This window comes from Cololabis saira, chromosome 3 (assembly GCF_033807715.1).
Source record: "Cololabis saira isolate AMF1-May2022 chromosome 3, fColSai1.1, whole genome shotgun sequence".
Lineage (NCBI taxonomy): Eukaryota > Metazoa > Chordata > Actinopteri > Beloniformes > Belonidae > Cololabis > Cololabis saira.
Window position 1 is genome coordinate 11,242,404 of NC_084589.1, and position 27,311 is coordinate 11,269,714.

Genomic DNA, 27,311 nt, shown 5'->3' on the forward strand with positions numbered 1-27,311 from the left:
GGTGGACCGCGTAGGAGAAAGAGACGGGGGGGACGGCGCCGCCGCCGCCATCAAATATGTCACATTAATGAATGAATAGGGATAGGAGGTGGATGGGAGGCCGGGGGGAGGAAGGAGGGAAGGAGGAGGGACACAACACAACACACAACAATACGACAACAACAACAGCACAGAACACATGGACAAAAATCACAGAGCACAGCAAGTACACACAAACTCCACGATGAGCACGGTGGGAGGTTGAGACGGAGCAGGAGGGCTGAGGTAAGAGCAAAGAGTTTCGTTAGCAGACCGGAGAGAGAGGGACGCTGCAAGGGTGAGGTTCTGGGCTTTAGAGGAGAAGAGCTGAAACAGGAAAGAGATGTTAATGCCCAGAATCGGAGAGAAGGAACCCACGGCCCGGGCTGGAGGCGGAGGAGGAGACGGGGGAGAGGGGGGAGAGAGGGCAGAGGGGGCAAGTGGATGTCGCTTCTGCATGGGGAACATTTGTGGAGACGGCCTGCAGAAATCATGTGAAAGGAAGGGTAAAAGGAAGAGGAAAGAAACAATCTGTAAGCACAGAGCAGCGAGCACACAAAAGAGAGAGCAACTGTCTCAACTGCTTCGCCGGGGAAAGGGAGTGTGACATAAATAGAAATATTACTGAGGAGAATCGTGGAGATCAAGGGCGTGTGCACTGAAAAACACACAACCACAGACAAACACACGCAGGAGCCGGCATCAGTACTCTTCACAAACACATATGCACAAACTAAAGAATGATTTCCGCCTTTCAGGCAACTCTGTTCATATTATATTCACAAATATATTATCCTTTTCATCGCATCCTGTAAAAGTCTGCTAATAACCCCGAATGTTCTGATTCTTTAACTCCACAAACGAACTGAGCTTTTACTTCCCTCTGATCATCATGGACTGGCGTGACCTGAGCAGCTACACCTCCCTCGCTCAGTCCTCCCCGTCCACCCTCCTGCGTGCTCCCATGTCCAACCTTCTCGTCTCATCTCACGACAAGCCAGCGGGTTCCGGCCCGGAGAGCACTCACACTTCCCTTTCAGTCCACGCATACACAATTAGCATTTGACTCAATTAGTTCTCAATTACGGTGACTAATGAAGTGCCACATGAATAAAAAGACAACGTGAGACATATGAATCGCTCGCTTTCATCTCTCTGTGACAGCGAACATCATCTCATTACGGGGCCAGATGATATTCAGGAGATCAAGTCATTTTCTGTCTGTTGCCTCGGCTGCATCGTCGGGATAAGAAGGCGACATTTCAGGATGGAGGTGAAGCAGAGCAACAACAGGAATTCAGTTTCAGCAACTGCAAATGACAAATGTATACCAGGGTAAATATATACCGGGGTAAATGTGTACAAGGGTAAATGTATACCAAAATACTGACCAACCCCACAAATGATCATTTATACTCCTTATACGATCACAAAACATTCCCATCCACAAGCTACAGGCTTTATCCTCTGGAGCGTTTGCTGGCTGAGGTCTGGCTGAGGTCTGACTGAGGTCTGGCTGAGGTCTGAGGTCTGGCTGAGGTCTGGCTGAGGTCTGAGGTCTGGCTGAGGTCTGGCTGAGGTCTGAGGTCTGGCTGAGGTCTGGCTGAGGTCTGAGGTCTGGCTCAGGTCTGACTGAGGTCTGGCTGAGGTCTGACTGAGGTCTGACTGAGGTCTGGCTGAGGTCTGACTGAGGTCTGACTGAGGTCTGACTGAGGTCGGACTGAGGTCTGACTGAGGTCTGGCTGAGGTCTGGCTCAGGTCTGACTGAGGTCTGACTGAGGTCTGACTGAGGTCTGACTGAGGTCTGGCTGAGGTCTGGCTGAGGTCCTGCTGAGGTCTGGCTGAGGTCTGGCTGATGTCTGAGGTCTGGCTGAGGTCTGGCTGAGGTCTGAGGTCTGGCTGAGGTCTGAGGTCTGGCTGAGGTCTGGCTGAGGTCTGACTGAGGTCTGGCTGAGGTCTGACTGAGGTCTGACTGACGTCTGACTGAGGTCTGAGGTCTGGCTGAGGTCTGGCTGAGGTCTGAGGTCTGGCTGAGGTCTGGCTGAGGTCTGACTGAGGTCTGGCTGAGGTCTGACTGAGGTCTGACTGAGGTCTGGCTGAGGTCTGGCTGAGGTCTGGCTGAGGTCTGAGGTCTGGCTGAGGTCTGACTGAGGTCTGACTGAGGTCTGGCTGAGGTCTGACTGAGGTCTGACTGAGGTCTGGCTGAGGTCTGACTGAGGTCTGACTGAGGTCTGGCTGAGGTCTGACTGAGGTCTGACTGAGGTCTGACTGAGGTCTGACTGAGGTCTGGCTGAGGTCTGGCTGAGGTCTGGCTGAGGTCTGAGGTCTGGCTGAGGTCTGAGGTCTGGCTGAGGTCTGGCTGAGGTCTGACTGAGGTCTGGCTGAGGTCTGGTTGAGGTCTGGCTGAGGTCTGAGGTCTGGCTGAGGTCTGGCTGAGGTCTGACTGAGGTCTGGCTGAGGTCTGGCTGAGGTCTGACTGAGGTCTGACTGAGGTCTGGCTGAGGTCTGAGGTCTGGCTGAGGTCTGGCTGAGGTCTGAGGTCTGGCTGAGGTCTGAGGTCTGGCTGAGGTCTGGCTGAGGTCTGACTGAGGTCTGGCTGAGGTCTGACTGAGGTCTGGCTGAGGTCTGACTGAGGTCTGACTGAGGTCTGAGGTCTGGCTGAGGTCTGGCTGAGGTCTGAGGTCTGGCTGAGGTCTGGCTGAGGTCTGACTGAGGTCTGGCTGAGGTCTGACTGAGGTCTGACTGAGGTCTGGCTGAGGTCTGGCTGAGGTCTGGCTGAGGTCTGGCTGAGGTCTGACTGAGGTCTGGCTGAGGTCCTGCTGAGGTCTGGCTGAGGTCTGGCTGAGGTCTGGCTGAGGTCTGAGGTCTGGCTGAGGTCTGGCTGAGGTCTGAGGTCTGGCTGAGGTCTGGCTGAGGTCTGAGGTCTGGCTGAGGTCTGACTGAGGTCTGGCTGAGGTCTGGCTGAGGTCTGACTGAGGTCTGGCTGAGGTCCTGCTGAGGTCTGGCTGAGGTCTGGCTGAGGTCTGGCTGAGGTCTGAGGTCTGGCTGAGGTCTGAGGTCTGGCTGAGGTCTGACTGAGGTCTGACTGACGTCTGACTGAGGTCTGAGGTCTGGCTGAGGTCTGGCTGAGGTCTGAGGTCTGGCTGAGGTCTGGCTGAGGTCTGGCTGAGGTCTGACTGAGGTCTGGCTGAGGTCTGACTGAGGTCTGACTGAGGTCTGGCTGAGGTCTGGCTGAGGTCTGGCTGAGGTCTGACTGAGGTCTGGCTGAGGTCTGGCTGAGGTCTGACTGAGGTCTGGCTGAGGTCCTGCTGAGGTCTGGCTGAGGTCTGGCTGAGGTCTGAGGTCTGGCTGAGGTCTGGCTGAGGTCTGAGGTCTGGCTGAGGTCTGAGGTCTGGCTCAGACCTCAGACGTCTGACTGAGGTCTGAGGTCTGGCTGAGGTCTGAGGTCTGGCTGAGGTCTGGCTGAGGTCTGACTGAGGTCTGGCTGAGGTCTGACTGAGGTCTGGCTGAGGTCTGGTTGAGGTCTGACTGAGGTCTGGCTGAGGTCTGACTGAGGTCTGACTGAGGTCTGACTGAGGTCTGGCTGAGGTCTGGTTGAGGTCTGACTGAGGTCTGACTGAGGTCTGGCTGAGGTCTGAGGTCTGGCTGAGGTCTGAGGTCTGGCTGAGGTCTGACTGAGGTCTGGCTGAGGTCTGGCTGAGGTCTGAGGTCTGGCTGAGGTCTGAGGTCTGGCTGAGGTCTGGCTGAGGTCTGACTGAGGTCTGGCTGAGGTCTGGCTGAGGTCTGACTGAGGTCTGGCTGAGGTCTGGCTGAGGTCTGACTGAGGTCTGACTGAGGTCTGGCTGAGGTCTGGCTGAGGTCTGGCTGAGGTCTGACTGAGGTCTGGCTGAGGTCCTGCTGAGGTCTGGCTGAGGTCTGGCTGAGGTCTGAGGTCTGGCTGAGGTCTGGCTGAGGTCTGAGGTCTGGCTGAAGTCTGGCTGAGGTCTGACTGAGGTCTGGCTGAGGTCTGACTGAGGTCTGACTGAGGTCTGGCTGAGGTCTGAGGTCTGGCTGAGGTCTGGCTGAGGTCTGAGGTCTGGCTGAGGTCTGGCTGAGGTCTGACTGAGGTCTGGCTGAGGTCTGACTGAGGTCTGACTGAGGTCTGGCTGAGGTCTGGTTGAGGTCTGACTGAGGTCTGACTGAGGTCTGACTGAGGTCTGACTGAGGTCTGACTGAGGTCTGGCTAAGGTCTGACTGAGGTCTGGCTAAGGTCTGGTTGAGGTCTGACTGAGGTCTGACTGAGGTCTGGCTGAGGTCTGGCTGAGGTCTGAGGTCTGGCTGAGGTCTGAGGTCTGGCTGAGGTCCGAGGTCTGGCTGAGGTCTGGCTGAGGTCCTGCTGAGGTCTGGCTGAGGTCTGGCTGAGGTCTGAGGTCTGGCTGAGGTCTGAGGTCTGGCTGAGGTCTGGCTGAGGTCTGACTGAGGTCTGGCTGAGGTCTGACTGAGGTCTGGCTGAGGTCTGGCTGAGGTCTGAGGTCTGGTTGAGGTCTGGCTGAGGTCTGGCTGAGGTCTGACTGAGGTCTGGCTGTGGTCTGGCTGAGGTCTACCCCAGCTAACATCAGATGGGTCGTCTCCAGAATCACACTTTTATGCGGGTGGACAGAGGGAAACAACTGGAGCACTTGGAGAAAAACGACCCAAACACAAGGCCACAGGGCACAGGGAAAACAGACGAGGAGAGTGAGGGAAAACAAAACAAAAGGTGTTTTCTTGAACAGGTGCAGTAGTTTTGTTAGCGGCAAGGGTTTTTTTTTTTGAGGGGGTGCGAATCAATCATCCTCTACTACCTGGCCGACCTTTTTCCCAGCAGCCTTTTGACCAATCAGGAAGTGAAGAGATGTCCAGTAAGGATACAGGCCTGCTGTCGTGCACGGGGGTTTGTTATCAGGACTTAAAGGGGCGCTAAGCTGTTGTTCACGTCATCTGTACAGTTCATGCCGCAACAAGTCAAAACGAGGGGTCTTTGTTCCAAGTGTGAAAAGAAGAGGGAGCCTGGTCCCCTGGTGCAAGACGAACAAAGATAAAGGCTGAGACATGAATGCACGAGGGAGAAAGTAGGCGGGTCGGGGAGAGGAGGGAGTTAATATGTGTAAAACGTCTTTTAGCCCTTTTGTTTCTTCCCACCATGGCAAGAAAGTTGTACTAGTTCAGTACCCCAGTATGGGAGGAAATGAGATGCTCAAATACAACCGGACTTGTAAAATCCTCATCATGAAAAGCAGATCTGTGTTCAGACACGTGACGATATCTGGTGGATTTTTTTATAGAAGCCAAACCACACAAGCATTTCAGCATGTGACCCGAGTGATTAAATACGCTGCCTAAAAGTTGCTGCGTCTGAAAAACACTGAATATGTTCATAAAATCAATGGTTACAGAAACTCTTCTGTTTTTTTGTCGTTGTTTTTTACTTTGGGTTCATCATTTGTCACAATGCTTTTGTGTTAACGTAATCACATATAAGCAAAATCATAGGCTGCGTTCTGCAGAGAAACCAGGTCAGTGAAACAGCATCACAGGTAAACATAAGCAAGGCTTCGTTTACTGGCAGGTAAAGGTGTGTTTCCATGGAAACACAGTCAGCTCCAAGCAGCACTGCAAAACCACATCAAGCAGGTAAAGAAAGAGAAAATGCCATCCAGCGGCTGACCAGGGCAACCACATGCTCCTCACAGGTCTGGCTGTTTTTGAATATTTCTGATTCTTTTTTTTTTTTAAACCAACAAACATTTCATTCATATCCACCTTGTGCAGCACATTGTCCGGGTCAGACTTTGGAGCGGCCGTCCAGCACACATTCCTGGTGAGAACACTTAAAAAACACCCTTCGTTGCTGTTGTTTGTTGAAGGCGCACACTTCCATATGAGTGCATGAACAATACCAACTCTGAGGTGAAAAGCTCTCTTATTTTCTTTCTTACATTTCATTACCTGGGAAGGAACTAGACACATCTGAGAAATTCTGTTTAATTGAGAGTGGGTGGATGAGCAAGTCCTCCGTCTCTGCCTGGCCAAAGACAATCTAATAATAGCCTTTTATCTAATAAAGGCAAGGCTTAATACGATGAGAGTTTACAAAGAAGTGCTGTAAAGGCACATATCTCAGCAGAACGCCGCGCTGCTCCAAGTGGCTGCAGGTCAATTCAAGCGTATATTGGATGTCAGAGATGAACTGAGAGGTGCTACGTTTATATACGGCCGTCCCTTTGTCGGCTGCATTTACAGCAATTCTCCATTTGTCTCTTTCGGGAGAGGCGTCTAAAGAGCTCATCTTCAGAGATTGTTTTAAGTCAATCGGGCGAGATCCATTATCAGCAGCTGGAGAAAGCACGTGTCTCGGTTAACAAATGTGCACCTTATTTTGGTTGTGAGAGCTAGGCCTGTGTTGAAAAAAATCTATTTCCCAATTCTAAATCGATTCTCATATTAATTCCTAAAAATCGATTCATATGTCTAAAGATCGATTTTTTTTAATTTTTTTTTTTTTTATTTATTTATGTATTTTTTTTTCATCATTACATTACAACTTTTGGTTATTTTTTTGTTTATCCCCAAAAAAGGAATGTTTTGTTGGACACGAGAATAACTGGTGCCATGTTTTTGCCTTTAAATATGTTTAAAGGTATGAAAACATTAAAGTGTTCAGTTATAATTGCATAAATTGTCTATATTTCATTACTTTATATACTGTCTTGGGGTTACATTTGCAAAAAATGATAAAAACCAAATTCTCAAAAATTAAAAACCAAAATAGACCGAAAATGGAACAAATAAAAACGGAATGTGGGAAAAAAATAAAACTGATTTCATCCGTCTCTGTTTCTTCCCTGGATCTGTTTGGTAATTCTACCACACAAGATGTTTCTGAAAGCAGTTCTATCAGCATTCTGGGAACTGATTGGTCCTTTCAGCATCATTAGCTGCAATACTTGCTGTTTAATCTCAATATAATACTAGTAGTAATATTTTGTATAACTAGAGTCATATAATTCATGCAACAGCTCAAAAAACAGTTTTAATAACACTAACCCAAATCAATATCAGAATCGAATCGAATCGAATCTTGATAATCGATTCTGAATCTTAAGAATCGGAATCGAATCGATTCTTGACATTTGAATCGATCCCCAGCCCTAGTGAGAGCCACAAGCGGGGATTTATTTTACTCCTCAGAGGGGATGCGTGTCATTCTGATCAGAGCACACGTGCAGCTAAACTGAAATTGCTAGTATAAATAATGGTGGAAAGTTGACCGGAACTGCATCTTTAGGGTAGAAAGAAGTACTCGTTTTACAATAAAGTAGATGAAGGAAACTCACTATGCCTAAGTCCAAGCACTTTTATCAGCAGTTTTTCTGTGCATATTGATCCCTTTCATGTGGCTTTAACAACAAAACGACTGACGACCCGGCGGCTCTTTTCTGCTGATCCTGACCGCACTCCTCGGCTCAAGACGAAGCCGGTCGATAACTGTTCATGGACTCATATAATGGAGAGTTCATCCAAGGGCAGGATGGCGTTTAAAGGAGCAGGAATTCAGCAGCACACCAACCAACCTGTGTCAGTGAGGGAGGGCTGTGGCTGTGACCCCCCATCAGAAAGAGAGCCATTCAGCCCTCGTTGCTGGTCCTCCCATGTCACCTCTACAGTAAAACACACACACACACACATACGTACAGTATACACACTCAGAACCAAACTATTCTTTTCAAGAGTGCGCTTTGTTGGATCGAGCACAAATTGTTGCAACCAAATTCAATTTCTTGACCTTTTCGGTAAAAACTGCATTGCCATCTTGTGATTATTTTGAATAAAACCATTGTTTATACTGTATTTTCCTGGTGGTAATTAGGCCTGTGTTGAAAAGATCGATTCTCCGATTTTAAATCGATTCTCATATTAATTCCTAAAAATCGATTCATATGTCTAAAGATCGATTTATAAAAAAAAAATTAAAAAAAATTGTTTTTGTTTTTTTTCATCATTACAATTTTTGGTACTTTTTTGTTTATGCCCAAAAAAGGTATATTTTGTTGGACACGAGAATAACTGGTGCCATGTTTTTGCCTTTAAATATGTTTAAAGGTATGAAAACATTAAAGTTTTCAGTTATAATTGCATAAATTGTCTATATTTCTTTGCTTTATATACTGTCTTGGGGTTACATTTGCATAAATGTTAAAAACCAAATTCTCATAAATGGGGATGAAAAACAAAAGCGATTACTTTCGTCCTCTGTTTGCTGCCCTGGTTCTGTTTGATAATTCTGACCCACAATGTTTCTGAAAGCAGTTCTATCAGCATTCTGGGAGCTGATTGGTCCTTACAGCATCATTAGCTGCAATACTTGTTGTTGAATCTCAATATAATACTAGTATTAATTTGTTGCATAACTACAGTCATATAATTCATGCAACAGCTGAAAAAACAGTTTTATTAACAGTAACCCAAATCAATATCGGAATCAAATCGATTCTTGATATTTGAATCGATCCCCAGCCCTAGTGGTAATAAACAACAAATGTAAAAAGAACAGCAAGGAACAGAAGTCCTCTTAAACGCTCCTATCGAGCCAGCTCCTCATCAAAGACAATGAACTTTGCTCCATCTGCTGGCCGAGCGAGGTAACAGTCTGAGTCAGGCCCAGCAGGAGACTGGACTGATGCTACATCTGCACACCAAACACTGCCTCTCTCTTCTCCCTTCTTTTAGCACTCGTTTTTATCCGTTCTACACTGTTACTATCTTACTACAGCTGACAGCATTTTGCAGAGCTGCTCTAAAAAAAAAAAACAAAAAAAAAACAGACATAAGCACAAAAGAGACAGTGGGTCTTGAGGGAGTACTTGAAATGAGCATGTGCATGTGTTCAACAATCCATGTCTAATTGAAATGATTGGCAATTTCACAATGAAAATGGAGAGCTCTGTCTTTGTGAGGTGGAGCTGGGCAGAATTAATTAGTATTAACGGAGAGGGCAGATTAGAGCGCCGAGGCCTTATAGGAGGTAAAGACGGAGCAAGCAGAAATCCCAGCGACAGCACTCGCCGCTTATTAACATCAGCCACGGCCACATACAGGTCTCTAATTTGATCGGTCCGAATGAACCCCAATGAGAAAGAACTTCACTCAGTCTCACGGAGGAAAAATGCGGGCGAAAAAAGGAAGATTGAAATTAAATAGCTTATACGGCATGCGTGCGAAAGCAAATACAACTGAAATGAGTCAGAGAAGCGGAAGCATCGAGAACCCACATCTGCAGGTCGACGTCCCTGCAGAGCTGCAGAGGCAAAACACAGCAAAGCCACAGCACAAAGGACTTGCCTTTCCTCCCATTGACTGCTGGGCCCTGGGGTTTGTCCTCACTGGCTGCTGCTAGTGTACAGAGACAGACGCTTCATGAAGTGACGGGGCTCGGTAGACAAAGATCTGATGTCGCTTCATCATGTTTTTGCGTGTGAAAGTTATAACAGAAGTGTTGTCAGTGTGATACTGGTGCAACAAAGTCCTACCCGCTACATCATCGCTCTGCAAGCAGCGATAACAGACAGTTTAAGCACACGGTGCTGCTTTCTGGAGACTGAATAACCAAAGGTTCAACCCGCAGCAGGGGACGGCAGCGCGCCACGTAGACAGATGGGACAGTCGGAAGTGAGAGCTGTGGGGAACTCCACTTCCTGCCAACAGTCCCCTCCGTCCATTCAAGCTTGTGATTGAAAGTACTGAACATAAGAACATACTCTGTTTCCGTCCAAAAACCCGGGCCTTGTGCATTTAACATGGACTTCTGTCATAAATCCCAGCATAAGCACCTCCCCCCCCTCCGCTGAATGGAGCAGCTTTGTAATAGTAAACACACCTGGTGGACCAACGTGAGCTCCGGGTGCCTCGTTCTCCTCCACCGTCCTCTCTTAGTGGCAATCAGACAGCAAAACAATGAAATAAAACAATGAGTCTTTCACGACTGAGGCATTACTAAAAGGTGGAGGCCTTTCATTTTCCATCTGTGGTCAGCACGAGGCAATAATATAGATCCAGCTCAGTCTGAGCTGCACCCAGACGTTAGCAAATGTTAGAAACAAGGGCCCACATTGAGAACACAGAGCAAAAAGAGGGGGAGAAGGATGGAGCAGGAGGAAGCAGGATTTTGCTGGTGGTTTTGTAAAAGATAATGATGGAAAAGTGCAGCTGTTTTTGACGAATTCTCGCACCATCTCTCCGGAGCTCTGCGGTCTCGGTCCCTTCCCGGAGTGAAACCAGACTATAGTCCCCAGACACAAGCAAAAACAATCAGCGAACTCATCGCAGCGGCTCTTCAAGTGCAGGTTCCCAGCTGGCACAGCACGTGACGCTCCCTGCAGGAGCGCTGAGGAACAGGTCTCACTCTGGCATCGCTCATGTATTTGTGCCTCAGCCAGTTTTCAAAGTCTGTTTCAGCAGATTCATCCAGAAAATAGTTCATCGTAACAATTTTGTGAAGTATCTCAGCAGTCCAGGTGGGTGAGAAGGGAATCGTTTGTGGACGGGAAGTAACGACATCAGAGGTACAAGAACAAGCAAACACTGTGAGGGCAGGTCCGAACACAAGGGGGCATCTCAACAGCACATTAACACCACTGCAACGAGGGGGCGGGTTCAGGGGGCAGGAGGGTTCAGGTCTCCCCTGAACCCCCCGTGTTGCAGACAGGGTTTGGGACTTCAGAGCCAGGCGCAGCAGAACCACTGCTCCCTGCTCATAAGGCTAAACCAGGGATCAGCAACCCGCGGCTCTAGAGCTCTTTAGCGCCGCCCTAGTGGAGCTTTTTCAAAAATGTTTGATTTTTTTTTCCTTTTTTTCTTCTTTTTTTCTCTTTTTTTTCCTTTTTTCCTCTTTTTTTCTTGTTTTTTTTCCCTTTTTTCTTCTTTTTTTCTTCCTTTTTCCTTTCCTTTTTAATCTCAACATTTCTTTTTTCTCAAAATTTTGACTTTTTTCTCGACATTTCGACTTTTTTCTCAACATTTTGCCTTTTTTCTCGAGATTGTACTTCAACATTAATCTCGACATTTCGCCTTTTTTCTTGAAATTTTGACTTTTTTCTCGACATTTCTATGTTTTTTTCTAAATTTTGACTTTTTTCTTAACATTTCGACTTTTTTCTTGACATTTCGACTTGAAGTGAATATAAAAACATGCAGCATGTGTTGTTTCCTTTTTTTCTTCTTTTTTCTCTTTTTTTTCTTTTTTCCTTTTTTTCTTGTTTTTTTCCTTTTTTCCCTTTTTTCTTCTTTTCCTTTTTTTCTTCTTTTTTTCCTTTTTTCTTCTTTTTTTCTTCCTTTTTCCTTTCTTTTTTAATCTCAACATTTCTTTTTTCTCAAAATTTTGACTTTTTTCTCGACATTTCAACTTTTTTCTCGACATTTCAATGTTTTTCTCGACATTTCGACTTTTTTCTCGACATTTCGGCTTTTTTCTTGAAGTGAATATAGAAACATGCCGCATGTGTTGTCTTCATTCTAAGGCTGATACAAGACTTTTCATTTTTTGCGGCTCCAGTCATATTTGTTTTTAGTGTTTTTGGTCCAATATGGCTCTTTCAACATTTTGGGTTGCAGACCCCTGGGCTAAACCCACACATTCAGCTACAGACCTGGGCACGGCTCTGTCCCTTCGTCTCCATCCTCTGAGGGAGAAGTGGAAAAGGAACCGAGTGCAGACGTGAATAAATGGGAGGAAACTCGTCGTAACGCTTGAAGAAAAACAACCATGTGAGGCGACCGACTGATCGATTCCTCCAGAGTAAAATATTCCATCTTTTCTCAGAAGCTTAAAACTCAGCAGCTGCTGCAAACCAGTCTTAGATAAAGCATTGTTTTCAAACAAGCGGCCAATCATAGGAACAGAAAACCTCTGAGTGACTTACTTCTGTCTTTTCCCGTGGGTGGGAGCTGTGGGAGCTGCCGGCCTCGTCTGCTGGACATCGGTGTACTGGCCGGACTGATCTGGGCCGATCCGCTACGAGGATGCGCCCTACGTGATGAGAAGTAGCAGACACTCACGTGAGGAACAGAGAATGTTGTGCTCTAGTTTATGATGGCACTCCGGTACTTGATTGTGTGCAGTTATCATGAGCATATAAAGTTACCTTTGGAAGGCAAATGGTCACACAAAACGTTTACAAATGGGAGAACATTTAAACTACGTTATGATCTGTGCCCTGAATTTAAAAACCGATGCACACAGCGATGGCGTTTGGCACATGGCATGGAAGTGGAGGGAGATACATCGACTGTAAGGAACTGAGCTGTAAAAAAACAGATGCCAGGTGTGAATCGCATGTTCAGTCGACTCATCAAGCTGCGGGGGAGAAGAGAGTCCAAGGCAGAGACGGCGGACCAGTGCGACCATGCGTTCAGACTGTTCCCGGAGGACTCCAACTCAAAAGACAGAACGAAAAGAAAAAGAAGGAAAACAGAAGGCCATCACGGGATAAACAGGACCGGTTGATGGAAATCAAAGCAAAGAAAAAAGATGTGGGCCCATCACTGCTATACTCACGCAGCTGTATGAGCAGTGTGGCGTGGCCCAAATGAAAGAACCGGGTCAGAGAAGCCGTCTATGCGGTGCCTTTGACATGAGGAAAAACAACACGGCAAGTCTGTCGGCAACTTTTTAGGGGCAAAAACCGAAAAAGAAAGGAGCAGTCAATGGGGTGAGGTGAGGTGGGGTGAGGTGAGGCGGGGGTGAGGCGGGCTAGCAGGGTATCAGGAGTGTTGGTCCCCCCTTGGTTTTTGGGAGGGGGGTGTTAATCTGTGAGTTAGTCGGGCACAGGCTGGGTGGGAGCTCATGGGATTCAGTCAGCTTGAGTCTCTGAAGGGTTCAGCTGCACAAACGTTTGACGGAGATGGAGCACGTCTGGAGGCGGAAATCATTTCCTGGTTCGTTCACATTTTGGATTGAAAAGCCACAAATTTGGTAGAAAAGACGGATCAAATGAAGTCATTCCTATAAGAGGCAAACAGAAATCCTGGTGATGAGTTTATTGCATTTTTATAGACATACTGGTATAAATTCAAGCAGCAGTCGGGCAGCCGGGCTACCTAATCAAGGCAAATACTGAGCCAAAAGAGCTCAATATCAACTAGGGCTGTGCGATTAATCGATTTTAAATCTAAATCGGATTTATTAATCACAATCGATGTTAAAAAAAGGAAAATCGGAAAATCGATTTTCCTTTTTTGCAGTTTGCTCGTCTAGTCATCTTTGTTTGGTCAAGAAAACTGTAAATGTTGTCACTTTACTAAACTCAAGGAGGATTTACAGTATCTTTCAATTGCACTTCATTCCCTATAGGGAAATTTGTTTGCTATTTTTCTTTAAAAATAAAGATAAAATATTTGAAACAATTTATTCCATTGTCTTTTGTAGTTTTACCAAAAAAAACGAAATCGAAAATCGGGTTTTCAGAGAAAAAAATCGGGATTTTATTTTTGTCCAAAATCGCCCAGCCCTAATATCAACTGTAAAGCATTAAGTTGGCTCTAATAATGCTTCCTGTGGTTTTTGTTTTGAGATGTTGAAATGATTTCTCCCTCCAGCAGCCGTGTCTCAGGAAAAAGGAGTGTGCAGCTGAGGCTTCAGCCTGAGTGGGGGTTGGTTAACCCCTCCGTTGTGGGTCACACCTCGTCATGGCAGGTGAGGGGGGTGCAGACCTCCCGGATGGCAGAGACGGCATCGACCTCATGAGTGAAGAGTCGTGGGGGCGTTCAGTGGAGCGCGAGCGCGACGAGAGGCGCTCTATAGTGGGCCGCTGGTCTGCGGAGCGGGACCTGTTGTGATAGTCGTGTCTGTCCATGGCGCCGTGGTTCCTACAGAGGTTGTTGAAACACAGGTAGGCACTCAGAGACTCCAGCAGGGTCAGCGCGGCCTGTACGGAGGCCAAAAACAACCGAGCTGCAGCCTCAGAGCCCAGGTTTGAGGACCACAGGTGGCCTTCGGACATTTGCCACCGAGTGCACATAAATCACATATTTAAACCTTCATTTTTTACTCATTTATACAACATTTAACGCTGACTTTAAGCAGGGCTGCAGAAGTGGATATATAGTCGACAATTTCTTTGATTACACAGTACAACATTTTTCTTCTTTTGGTTTTCTTGGCTCAGTCTTAACATGATTTTCTTTACACCATGCTTCCACTATTGCTTGCGAAAGCTTTGTCTTTTTAAAGCTGCGCAGCAGGAAACAGGGGACGTGGTGGCTTATAAAGTCGTAAGGACATCGACAGAGACCCTCTACAGCAGGGGTGTCAAATGTGCGGCCCGCGGGCCGCATGCGGCCCGAGAGAGATTTTCATGCGGCCCGCGAGAAGTTTTCAACGCAAAAAAACGAAATGTTAATTTACTAAAAAGGAAGGCATAAATAATTGCCATGAATCGCAGCATATCCGATAATATATTTCTTCTACAAATCCATCGTTATTCCACAAATAGAGCAGTTTTCAACATTTTTTTAGTTTTCTAGAATGCATTTGCCGATTTTATTTCTTTGTAGACGGTCGTTTATTTTTATTAACTGACTACTATTATATATTTTCGCAGGAAAAATATCACTGCTAAAAAAGGTGATAGAAGATATTTATTCGGAGAATTTCAGTTTTCAATACGAGGATAGTGACAAAGTAAAACAGTTAAAAGAAGTGCTGACTTTTTCGGCACACTGGTGTAAATATCCGCGCCAATCTTTAAAAATAAATACACTTAATTGTACTGGAAAAGTCTCTAAATCAAAAAGAAACACTCTCGAATGTAATAAGAAAGATTTTGCTTTTAATTAAATTTCCTATAAAAAAGCGAAATATAAAAAAAACATACTTGTTTCTGTTTATATTTGTAAAATGATATTAAAAGTATCTTATACATAATTTGAAAAAAACCCCAGAAATTTCAAGAAAAGATCCTGAAGAAATATATTTTACATAATTAGAGTGTAAACAAAGTGCATATTTCTTTTAAAATTAACTAAACTGATATTGGATTAGATAACAATAGTAAAAAAAAAGAATTAAAAACATTTTTTTTCGCACCCATTTTGTTATTTTGAGCGTGCGGCCCGCAAGAAAAAAATTGGTCAAATCCGGGCGGCCAAGCAAAATGAGTTTGACACCCCTGCTCTACAGTGTATGTGTTCGGTGAGCATTTACACGTCTCCGTTGGAGGAGAAAATGCAAGGAAAAGCTGATGTGTGTCTTTAGTTTTTCATTTTGCTTGTTGTTTCTGTCACTACGATGAAAAAGGGGCCAGCGGTTATGGATTTGGCACAGCCGTGATGAGGACAAATCCTGCCGATTTGACCAGCAAAAGAAAAAAGGAAGTGCGGTTTCTCAACCGGGGACATTCACAGTGTGCACGTATGTAGTTAACCACTACAGACAGGAGAGGGGAAGACACACACACACGTTAATTAAAATGACAAATATTGAAATAGTGTACAAAATATTCAAGTCAGTCTCAAAGACAAAGAGAAGTGACAAGTGCAGGGAATAAAGCATGCGTGTTGTCTTGTACACACTTGAATGGCTCAAATACAGGACAGAGATATCAAATTATGAAGTTTGTTGTTTCATAATAACAAAAAAGAACATTGAGACTAAAACATTACAGCATCTTTCTGTAAACAGCACAAGTACAAAGAGGATTCCTCCAACAGGGAGGACAGACACTAAAAGACTTCGGCTCAATCACGTAAAAATCAGGAAAACTTGAAGCGTGCATTGCCTTTTGGTACAAACATTTGTCCAGTAGAGGAGATGTTCTTCTAAACTAACTAAACAGACGCCTCTGAGGTCCAAACTTCATAATCATCATACTGTGGAGATGAAGATTATGTGTCTCTGATTACGTGAGAATCCACAGATACGACCAGGGTGTTTTATCCAGTACTGGAGTTGAGGGGGGATGAGGGGGATGGCATCCCCCCCTGTAAAACTCCCATCCCCCCTTTCCATCCCTTATGTCATTTCATCAATGAATGTGGTTTTACTGCTATTTCAACATTTAGAGTCATCACCAGAAAAACATCACCAGAAAACTAACGTATTTGACAATTTTCACCTGTTTCAAGTAAATTTTCACTTGAAATAAGTAGAAAAATCTGCCAGTGGGACAAGATTTATCTTCTTATTACAAGCAAAGAAATCTTGTTCCACTGGCAAATTTTTCAACTTATTTCAAGTGAAAATCTACTTGAAACAGGTGAAAATTGTTGTTTTTTCCAGTGATGAGTCTTGTTTTAAGTGTAATGGTATTTTTTTTACTAAAATGAGACATTTTAACTAGAAATAAGACAAATATTCTTGTTAAGATTGTGAGTTTTTGCAGTGATCCATTTTACTTATCCTGTGAAGGACAGAGTCATATTGATAAGTTCAGAAAAGTGTTTTTTATTGTTGTGTTTTGATGTATTTGATGTAAGCCCAGTGAATATTTAAAGCTTACAGAAGGCTGCATTTAACTGCTGGTATGTCATTCCTGTAGTATTTCTGCAGGTGTTTTGGTCACTGCTATTATTTGTATTATATTATTTGTAATCAGCACAAATGATCTGTCCCCATATGATAAAATCCACCACCCCCCCTGATTTTTTTTTACAAATCGAGTACTGGTTTTATCAGAGTAGCCAGGAGTTTTAAAAAAGCCAACACGAGTCTGAACCAGACGCTGATGTTGACGATGTATGGTAATTACATCACTCCTGTAATCGTCTGATGGTCCGGTCTGCAGTCAAGCGACGGACGGCAGCGTCAACACAAGCCACATACCCACCTTGTTGTCTGCAACATGCCGACGCCGCTTACAGAAAACCATAAAAGCTGGTTGAGTTTTATGGGAAGGAGGTCTGCCGAGCATCCAGTAAGTACAGAGGAAGCACGGTGGACCTGAACGCTCATCTGGTGAGATGTTATAGAGCCTCCCAGGAGGCCGGTGCTGCCAGCACAAGCAATAACCCTCCACCAGTTAAAGACACACAATCTGAAGACTTTCCTCAATTTAGCCAGAACTCTGAAGTCAAAGGTAATTATGGATTTGTTGTCCGATTTATTGCAGGAAACTGACAGTCCCCTGGCGTAGTTGAAGAGGAAATGCTTTCCTGACACGATGCACGTGTCAGGGCGCGGATCAAAGACACGACGAGACAGCAGTTCACTGACAAATGATGTTGATCACAAAGAAAAGTAACTATCAAATGCAACACTTTCCTGAAATACCCCCACTGGATATGCTTTTTTTTCTCTGTCGGTTTGTGAAAAAGAGACGGAGGGGAAAAAGAGACGGCCAGCTGTCATTCATGGCAATCTGGGTTCCAGAGGCGCAGTTAAACTGGGCCTCGGGGAAGGTTTGTGACACTTCAACAACTTCAGTCGGCTTGGCGGACTCACCTCTGAGGATACAGTCGTCTTTTTTTCCTCCTCCAGAGGAGACGAATTGCTGAAACGAAGTGTTATTCCTAACTGAAAGCCTGATAGCGAGGGCAGAAGGCCGACACCATTTACTGTGTTTGTGTGGGGGCCGGGTTGTATGAAGCTCTGCTATGAAAGAACCCAACGGGCAAAAGAAGTCGACGCTGCAAGTCTTAACCCTCAAGTCAGATGTATTCTTCAGATCTGATTCTTTTGTTCGTCTGTTCACGTCACCTTTTAAAACGTGGCCTATGTCAGATTCCAGTGGGAAGTGTTTGCGGTGTTGCAGTGACCCGCATGCGGCGAAGAACAATAACAAAGACGTCAGACGCAGCACGCCGTTGCACTGAAGTCGGGGAGGTCATGGAGGAAGTAAGCTTTATTGCTTTTATTTCAAAATGTTTGTGTAATGGCAGCTGTGACATTAAGACCCCGTCCACACGTATCCCGGGTATCTGCTAAACTGAAGATATTTTCCTACGTTTGGACCTGTCATCCACACGAAAACGCAAATAAACGAATGTTTAAAAAAAACTCTGGGTAAAGTGAAGATTTTTGAAAACTCAGTTTATGTAGATGCGTGTAGACGGACACAACCGGAGTTTTGCGTTTTCGAACGTCACATTATGCGCCAAAACAACAACAAATCTACTTTGACGTGCGACCTTTGTTTACAACAGAACTACAGATGATCCAGCATCTTTTCTCCAAGCTATTTATTAAATAAATGGTCGCTGCTCTTGACCACCGTTTACTGCGTTACACCAACACATAGCCTACGCCGTAGGGTAGGCTACACGGCGACGCGCACCGTACGCCGTACCCTACGGCGTAGGCAACGGCGTAGGAGACCCGCCTGGCGCAGATGATCTACAGGTTAGAATGCTTATGAATGTGGTCGAAAACGCAGATCTTCGGTTATGAGTGGAAGGTTTTTTTTTTAAAAACGATGTAATGTGGATGCAAATTATTTTAAAAACGGAGGGGGGGAAATGTTCGGTTTTAAAAATACCCGGCTACGTGTGGACGGGGTCTAATTTGCTTCTTTAAATTTCGCTTTAAGGCTCTTCTCCTTCCTCTGGCACTGCAGTTCGTCCAAAAACGGAGCAGTTACGGTACGATCCCTCTAGTTTGGGCTGCACTGAAGTCTCTCCCCATATACTAATGAGATCTAACACCACTCTCTCCCTTCACTGACTCGCTCCATCACTGTTCTCCCCTTTGTAGGCCTAATAATTGTGACAAATGTCGCCGTAGATGGACGTAAAAGTCGCATCAAATCCGCCTAGGTTGCTCACACTGTGGCCACAAAGTCAGACCCGAGTCTGATTCAGGACCACATGTGGAAGTGATCTAAATCTGATTGAGAAAAATCAGATCTGGGCCAGATTTGATCCGGTCTCATCTGGTCACTTGACCCCCCACTTGGGCCACTTTTGCCTGCAGGGACTTCCCAACGTTCCTTTGGAAGCCCAGAGAAATGTGCACCCTCGTTACCACGCTACACATGATCAAAAAGCAGCAGCTGCTGATACCTTGTAAGAAAAGGGGGAGACTAATTAATCACACAACACTGGTTAACAAGCCACTGTTGGTAAAACGTGTATAATGTGCATGAGTATATAAACAACACCAACAAACGGACAGTGAAGTGCTGGCGAGCACTTTACCTGCACACAAACATCTGACAGCAGCCACACACAGAGCTCTGGGCCTCCACAGCGAGGCAGTTGTGTACCAGAACCGCTCATCTACACAACTTCAGAGCCGTGATGACTTCTCATCAAAAACCGATATCAGTCGGATATCTTTTTCATGTCATCACACGTACGACCACGGATAAAGTAAAGACGGACGGGACAACTGGAGGAGACCACAGGATGGCGGATGCACAGACGCTGCAGCAAACGGACTCCAGTACCTCTCGTAGTCATAGTCGGAGGAGTAGGACCCCTCTGAATAGGCACGGGTCATCCTAGTGGAACGCAGTAACCTGACTGCATCCTCCCTGCAGATCGGGCGCACGCGATGGTTGCGGCTGGCGGGAAAATATCACAGCTGGTCAGCATTTCATGGTTGTTCACCACAAGGGGAGGACATGTGTTCATGTGGACTTTTGGTTCTTGTTTCTTGAAGATGTTTCCCCTCCTACCCAAAAAGGGTTCTTCATTTGTGATTGGTGGGGAGTTTCAGGCTTCTAAGTTGTCGGTACACTCGGATCACAGAGTTTAGAAGCCTGAAACTAACCAGCATCCAGGAATGAAAGGTTAAAGCAGCACTATGTAACTTTTCCACCTTAATATAATATTGTGATGGTACATCAACTTCCAACAGGTTTAATGAACCTCTGTCATGGTCTGAGGAGGTCTGTATCGCCTTCACTGGCACTATGTAACTTTTATGTAACACATTTTTACAGCTTTGACTGCTTTACGGCATACGTCACTTCCCCCTCCTTCCCGATTCGTAGTGGAGACGAAAGCTGGGCGGGGCGTGGAGCGCAGAGCTCAGGAGAAGCTGGTATCATGGCCGAAGCAGCGAAAAAACAAAGAAAATAAAAGTTTTATCGGAGGAGGCGAAAAAAGAAAGTGGGAGAGTAACAAGCTAAATGCCCGGACAGAAAAATAAATAAAAATGCCCGGACAAGAATAAACATTGGCCCGGCGTTCACTCGCTTGCGTGAGATGAAAGACGAGGAGGGATGTCCGACTAGAGAGATAAGAATCAAAATTAGAATGTTTTCACATTTGAAACACATGGCGAGTCAAACATTTACCAAAGCAGCTGCCAAACACTCCTAAACAAGGTAGCCGAAGACGTTGGTTGTGCAGAACTGCAGCAGTAAATCCTTACTAAAGAGTGGAGCTCCGACGAGGAGCTCCACTCTTTAGTAAGGATTTCATATGGATCCAAACCGTTAATAATCTATTTATTTTCTCCATATACCGGTCCCTGGCTTCCTTGTTTAAGGTATCCCGGTAAATTCCAGTTCCTTTTCAGCAGTTTAACATCTTTTTTTTTGCGTTCCGTCTGTTCACTTGGTGAAACAGAAAAGTAGTTTTAAAAGTCCGTCCCGTCTTCATTCACTATCAAAACAAATGCACGTGACGGGGACAGGAGTTTTCCGGCAGTACGCGCAGGTGCTCATGGGAAATGTAGTGTTCTTTCTGGTAAAGCACTACCGCTTTTGTCCAAAGGAGCCGCCAAACTCAACAAAAGCTGAAAGTTACATTGTGCTGCTTTAAATATCCTCAAGAGCTAAGAAGAGAGGTCCAGTTGCCCTTTAGTCATCAGCAAAAAGAAACAATAGTAAAATATGCAACTTGCAAAAAGGAAGTTGGATCACACTTCTGGCTTTCCATCACAGCATCGTCGATAAGCTGCAGGTGTATCTAAAAGACCCTAATTTATTCCCTGGATTACACAGAAAACCCCCTCTGCTGGACAAAACTTCACGACCGTGGATCACTTATCCATTTTCAGATTTACCAGTCATTCATTCAGTTAACAAGATCGGATTTCCCCAAGATCTTCGGCTAACGTTTGCACACACGGTAAATAACGGAGGAAATGAGGAGGACGTTTATATAACAGCGGTGCGGTGAAAGACCGGAACGCAGGATGGATGAAGCATGTGGGCCGGGCATGTGTTTCAGACGCTGTACTCCTGAAAAGTGTTGTCCAGTGTGTTTAATCGTCTGCAGAAAGAACAAATATATAGTGACACATTTAAGGATGCAACTCATGGCACTGGCGTGAGACAGGTAACATGAAATCAAATCTCCATGTATTATAAAATGTGGCACTATTGATTCACTTTAGTGCAGACTACACAGATTTTTAAAGGAGTCACATCACTATTTTCTTTTAAAAATTACAGCTTCCTGAGGTTTTCTGTTTTCTGCCTGCTTTCCTGCTTTGAAAAGAAAGCTGAAGATACAGTTCAAGAGCTCATTTTCCATCCCAGTTTTTAGAGCTCTGATCATAGCAGCCACTTTTGGGGTGCAGGGGGAGTTTAATGCTCTGACTCCTGTCTGCTTAGATCCTCTGAGGAGTTTTAGGAACTTCTGAGGAGCAACAAATGCAGAGTGATTCGTTGTCACATCGCAGACTCAGACCAGAGTCTGTGATGTGACATCAGCCCGCTCGCTGAGGCACATCTTTTCAGACTCAGGCTACTTAAAACTAAGTGACAGGGTTGTGTTATGTCAGAGTTGTTGAGCTGGTAGTCAAATCAGACACCCAAATATATTTCCTAAATCACAGAAACCGTCATTTTTACATAACGTGGCTCCTTTAATTCCAAGTGAGTGCATAACGACAGTGCCATGTGTTCAGCACCCTGATGAAAGCCCCTCCTCCGCAACAGAAGAGGTTGGTGGGTTGCAACAAAACCGTGCGGGGTTGGCAGTGGTGGTGTGGAGATGGTGGGGGGGGAATGGGGGGGGGTCATGCGAGTTCAGGTAAAAGTCTACCTGGGGTCCCTCTGAGCGTCATCATGGGGCTGAGTATGTCTGGTTCGAGGAAGGGTGAGAAAATGGCTGCGACCACATGGAAGGGAGGAGAGAAAGCAGAGGTGGATCTGAGATGGCGAAGAGGAAGAAGCAGGAGGAAGAGGAAAGCAGACGGAAAGAGAGGGGGGGACACTGGAGACAAAAAAAAGTCATCGGCAGACAGATGGAGGTTGGAGAGGCGAGGAAAACCAAGTGGCTGGAAGATATTTTCACGGAATGAGATGTAGAAGCGCACGAGTACACAGACGGCCGAACAGAAAAGGTCACGTCCACACGCCTGCGCTCAGGGAACACATTTCAAACAAAATTTAACTTTCAAAAAAGCTAAAAATAAAAAATATCAAAAGATTTTCTAATATATATATATATTATTATTACTATTATATATATATTCTAAGTGTTCTGGGATGACGCCAGGGTCACGGCGACTCATTTCCTGTGTCCTTTTCAACAGTTTTCAATAAATAACCAGACACTGTTAATTAAAGCAGATGAAATATACTCAAGTAAGTACTATCCCAGACAATTTAGATAAGTGCATTTTCTGCAACTGACACTGATTTAGGCTGAGCCTCAGAAATATCAAATAAAGTTAATTGGATGGGGGTAAGTAGCTGTGCCCGGGCAGAGCCAAGGCTATGATTGGACTCTTGGAGCAACATTTTCCAACCCTCACAGAAAATAAGTGCTGATGGAGGATAACTGACCACTTTCTCTTGACCACCCCCTCCATAACGATAGTGAGATACATGTCAATACTATATACTTTACTCAGCATTTGCAGCATTGGCTCCAAATGTATTCTGCATAAATTGAGCCTCCCACGATACAAAGACTGAGGAAAATATTCATAATTTCTACCCGGGCAGAGGACTTCTACCTGCACATTTACTTCTCACAGGCGTTACTGATGCAACCGCTTCATTCTTATCTCTTACTTTTTTTTTTGCTTGAGTGTTTCTAAATTCATTAATTTTTTTGTAATTACAAACATTTTGGTGGAAATTTAGCTTGAAGAAAATTAATATCACGGAGGGAATCCACATAATCGTATATGTTTGCACTTTCAGACACAATAGAGACGCTCTGGAAGCAAAAAAGAACATTAGTTTTCAGAAAGTTTAAGGCATACGGTGTCATCCCCTGTAATCTGCTTATCAAATAATGTTGGCATGCATCCCCTCACACATGCATGCAACTACTGACCCAAAGTGTTTGTTGGACTGTGTTTAGTGTGTCTACCTGGCTGCAATTCTAAGTATTTATCATGAGAGTGTGCTGCTCCAGTCCAGTCCAGTTATCTTTAATGAAGCCATTCAGAGCAGCTTCAAGAGATGATATACTGTACAGCAGCGCCTGGTACCACAACCAAAGATTTTCCTCTAATAACATCTGCTTAAAGCATATCAAGTTTTTGTAGTTTCCATTAAAAGTAAAAAAAAAAACAAACACCTACAAGAGGAAGTGACCATAAAGTACATCTCAGCGTAACAGGTGAGTCCTGTCGTATTGGCACTTTCCGTGTGGTGCTGGGTTAACAGAGCGAAGGTTACCTGGAGGGCGGGGGAACGCTGGGGGAGCGCGACCGTGCTCGGTTTATGTCGGCGGACCGAGAGCAGTGGTTGGACGACATGACCTGATCCGGGACAGACAGCGTGGAGCTCTGGAAGTCTCTGCCGTTTGTCCGGTAGTCTGCAGGAAAGGAGACAGAGAGAGGTACAGAGAGTGTGTTGAAACATTGAAATGACTGATATTGAGCTGCTGGTGTATTTAGGATTTTGACTTTGTACCGCTACCATGAGGATGAGGATGTGTATCCATTTATTTAAATAAAACTGTGGTCTTTCACAAATGATGGCCTCAATTAAATGCCGTAATTAGTTAGAAGAGACCAAACTCTCTAAAAGGCAGAATAATGGCGCCCTGCACAGGTGACAGACTCCCTATTCTCCCCTGTCCTCAACATGCTGAGTGTCCGTCTTCCAAAATTGAGAACTCGCTTTTCATAAAAGTAAAATTCATCTAATGTGTTAACAATGTGCATTAAACATAAAAATAACCTTTTAAAAATCTGAAGCATTATAATGAATTTTCTCTGCTAGACTGATTAGTTCACTCAACTTGAAAGAGTTCATTAACCGATAATCAGACATGGCTAGCAGCCATGGTTAAGGTCAATGCTTAGCACTATTAAAGTTGATTGATATTCAATAGTGTGTAGCACATTAAAATAAGTTAAAGGAGCGCCTGCATCAAAAGTTAGAAAAGCAGCAAAGGCAGGAAAAATTGGAGTCGATGATTAAAAAAGGACTTTTACTAAAGGAATTCTGACACACTAATCCAATAGCATTTTCTTTTGATGGGAAATATCTGGGCATATTTCAGCAAAATGGATAAATCTGTTTAGAGTTTTTAAGATAAAAGAGCCATCATCATGAAGTTCTCAACAGTAAAACCTTAACCGTCACATACTGATGTTCCACCATTTTTATACTTTTCATTTTTCAAAAGAAAAGCCCAAAACAAAACTAATTATCATCTAATTGTTTTATAGACTATTATTTTCATCTGGAGAGTCCACTTAACCCATGAGTCCTGCTGCACCTTGAAAGGCAACACTTCTGTGGGTTAAAGCAGTTTTCCTATTAATATGTTTTTGTATCTCTGTGAATACATTAGGTAACTTTATTTAACTTTATAACTTTGTAACTTTATCTATTTATTTATTTATTTATTTTTATGTATTTATTTTATAAAATTGTTGTAATTGTATAAATCTATATTTTCTTATTGTTTTGATTCTGAACATGGTGCAGATGTTTCAGAAAGGTATGTATTAAATATGCGACATTGGGCATCAAGGAGACGTTTGATATTCGGTGAAAATTAGGGGTGTGCTATTTATTCATAAAATATCTAATATTTAAGTGTTAGTTTTTTTTCCTCATGTGAAAGTAAACACTGGTCTCAAGTAATATGATAAAGAAAACACATCATCTTCCAATAACTATCAGATTGTATGCATCCAAAAATAAAAAAAGATATATAAGCCTTACCAGGTCTTCAAAATTAAGTAAGTAGCCCCTTAGATGAACAAAAACAAACTATGAAACTATTCGTTTCACTGAAGTGAAGAAGAAATGCAAACGTGCTGCGTAAAAAACTAAATACAGCTCATGATTTAAAAGCTTATATTTCAGAATCAGTTCTAACAGCAATGAGTTCAGGTGATTGTTTTCTGTGCAGCTTATGTCAGCTTCTCATATCATGATGGAGGAATTGTGACCCACTCTTTGCCTCTCTGGGACCGTGAAACCAGCCGAGTGTCTCCCTCACCCTCGGTGCCATCATGAGCCCTGTCTGATGCTCTCCCAGTCTCTCAGACTATTCTCTCTGTTTCTCTGTGCCTTGCCTCTCCTCTTCTCTGTGGCCTACATTTGCTAACAGAGAATCATTACCACATGCTAAACTAACTGCCAGCCCCTTCCATCAAGCAGTTTATCAAACAGTTTCCTGCAAACAGCATCAGCACATTTTCAAGAGTCTTCACTTGAAAGAGGAGGCTAATATTTACTGCAGACAGCAAAAAGGTACACACTTGCTTTCCAACATCATTGTATGCATTTTTAAAAACAATATCACTTTCATTGCATTTTTTTGTTTCTTTGTTTGTTTTTGCCTTTTTCAACATGATTTTATTCACAGTTGATCTTTTGTTTGGGAAAATCTCCAGTGCTTTTCAGTCTCCCTAGCGTTTTCCTGTGGTATCCGGGCTGGTAGCAGCTCCGCCTCAGCTTTTGTGATGTGCAGCGTGGGCGTGCTGCTGGCGACTCAGTCAGTACAGCAGAACAGCAATAGCAGTGCAGATGAAGACAAACGCTCTCTGCTCCCTCACTCTGCATCTGCTGATGGGCTGCAGCATTTCACCCTTCTAATAGGATATATAATTGTGTATGTAAGCTGTTCGGGCCTGAAAAGCATTTGGCTGATGTCTCTATGTATGAGTCATGCTGTGTTCATTATCAGAAATGATGGTGAAACAACATTAAATACACTGCCTTTCCCCCAAAAAAGTCCCCACCTGGACTTAACCAAACAAACAAGAGCCTCCCGTTGGATAATAACTGCATGGATGATTATGTTTCAGCTGGCAACAAGTTATTTCACTCTAACTGATGCAGTAGAGCAGTGGTTCCCAACCTTTTTTCCTTGGAGCCCCCCCTACTTGTGTCTAAGACCAGCGAGCCACCCCCCCCAAAGAGTAAAGTGATTCGTTACAAACCTTTAATTGAAAAAAATGAACATTAATTATGTTTTTTTGATACATTTCTCTTTGGTTTACCCTGTATACAATATCTATGCAATATCTGTCTGTCTACCTCACACAAATTCTACCTGCTTTTTTTTCTTTCGCACTACTTTTATTTCCATTGCAATGTATATACTGTCCTGTAATTATATATATATTTTTTACTTTTTACTTTTTTACCCCCTTCCCTGCATGTGTGTGTTAAGTTACTGCTGCTAACATGTGAGTTTCCACATTGAGGGAGTAATAAAAGATTATCTTATCTTACCTCTTATACATATGGGTTTGTTTTTTTTTCACTTAATTTTGTGTCACTAATGTTTAAAATCCGCACAAAAAATAATTGCAAGGACATAAAAATATTTCTGAAAAATGTCTCAATATGAGAGCGAACATTTGTAACATTTTTCCTTTAACAACCTGTCGGAGTAGTAGTATGATTAAATGTTGAATAATTATACAATACGTTTTTAAGTTTTTATCCTGCTAAATAACTTAGTATTTTAAAATGACCAAAATATATTTCTAAGTGGGTTTATACAGACTTGGATTACTGTATTCCATTAGTTGTGTTATTATGATTTTTTATTTATTTAAAATGTGCTAATATAATTTTTACAACTGCATATCCTCAAAGCAGACAAAGTTTCGCGCCCCCCCAGAGATCTCTGGCGCCCCCCCAGGGGGGGCCCGGACCCCAGGTTGGGAGACGCGGCAGTAGAGGACACATCCTGTGGTCCTGGAGAAGATGATCATCTGTTTCAGAGTCAAATTATTGACTTGCATCAAGTTGAGAAAACATCTAAGAATCCTGCTGAAACATCTGAAATTGGGTTCAGAACTGTCAGAAAACTGGAAGCGTATCAGTCAGTATATTCAGGAAGTCAGCTGACCTCATTCTTTGGGCTCATAACGTTGCTGAATCTAGAGCTGATCTACAGCAGCAACCCCAGATCGTAGCGCTGCCCCCCGGGCTTGTACAGTAGGTGCTCGGCAT

At 44.3% G+C, this 27,311-nt stretch overlaps 1 protein-coding gene across 1 annotated transcript in view; it reads right to left on the minus strand.

Annotated features, from left to right (window-relative positions):
• The window catches only part of rims2a (regulating synaptic membrane exocytosis 2a), a 203,935-nt gene that overhangs the window by 53,699 nt on the left and 122,925 nt on the right, over positions 1–27,311 (minus strand). Inside the window, 4 exon segments of the mRNA XM_061716044.1 lie at positions 11,955–12,061; positions 13,714–13,899; positions 19,413–19,529; positions 23,559–23,697. Coding sequence (XP_061572028.1) covers positions 11,955–12,061; positions 13,714–13,899; positions 19,413–19,529; positions 23,559–23,697 — 549 coding nt within the window.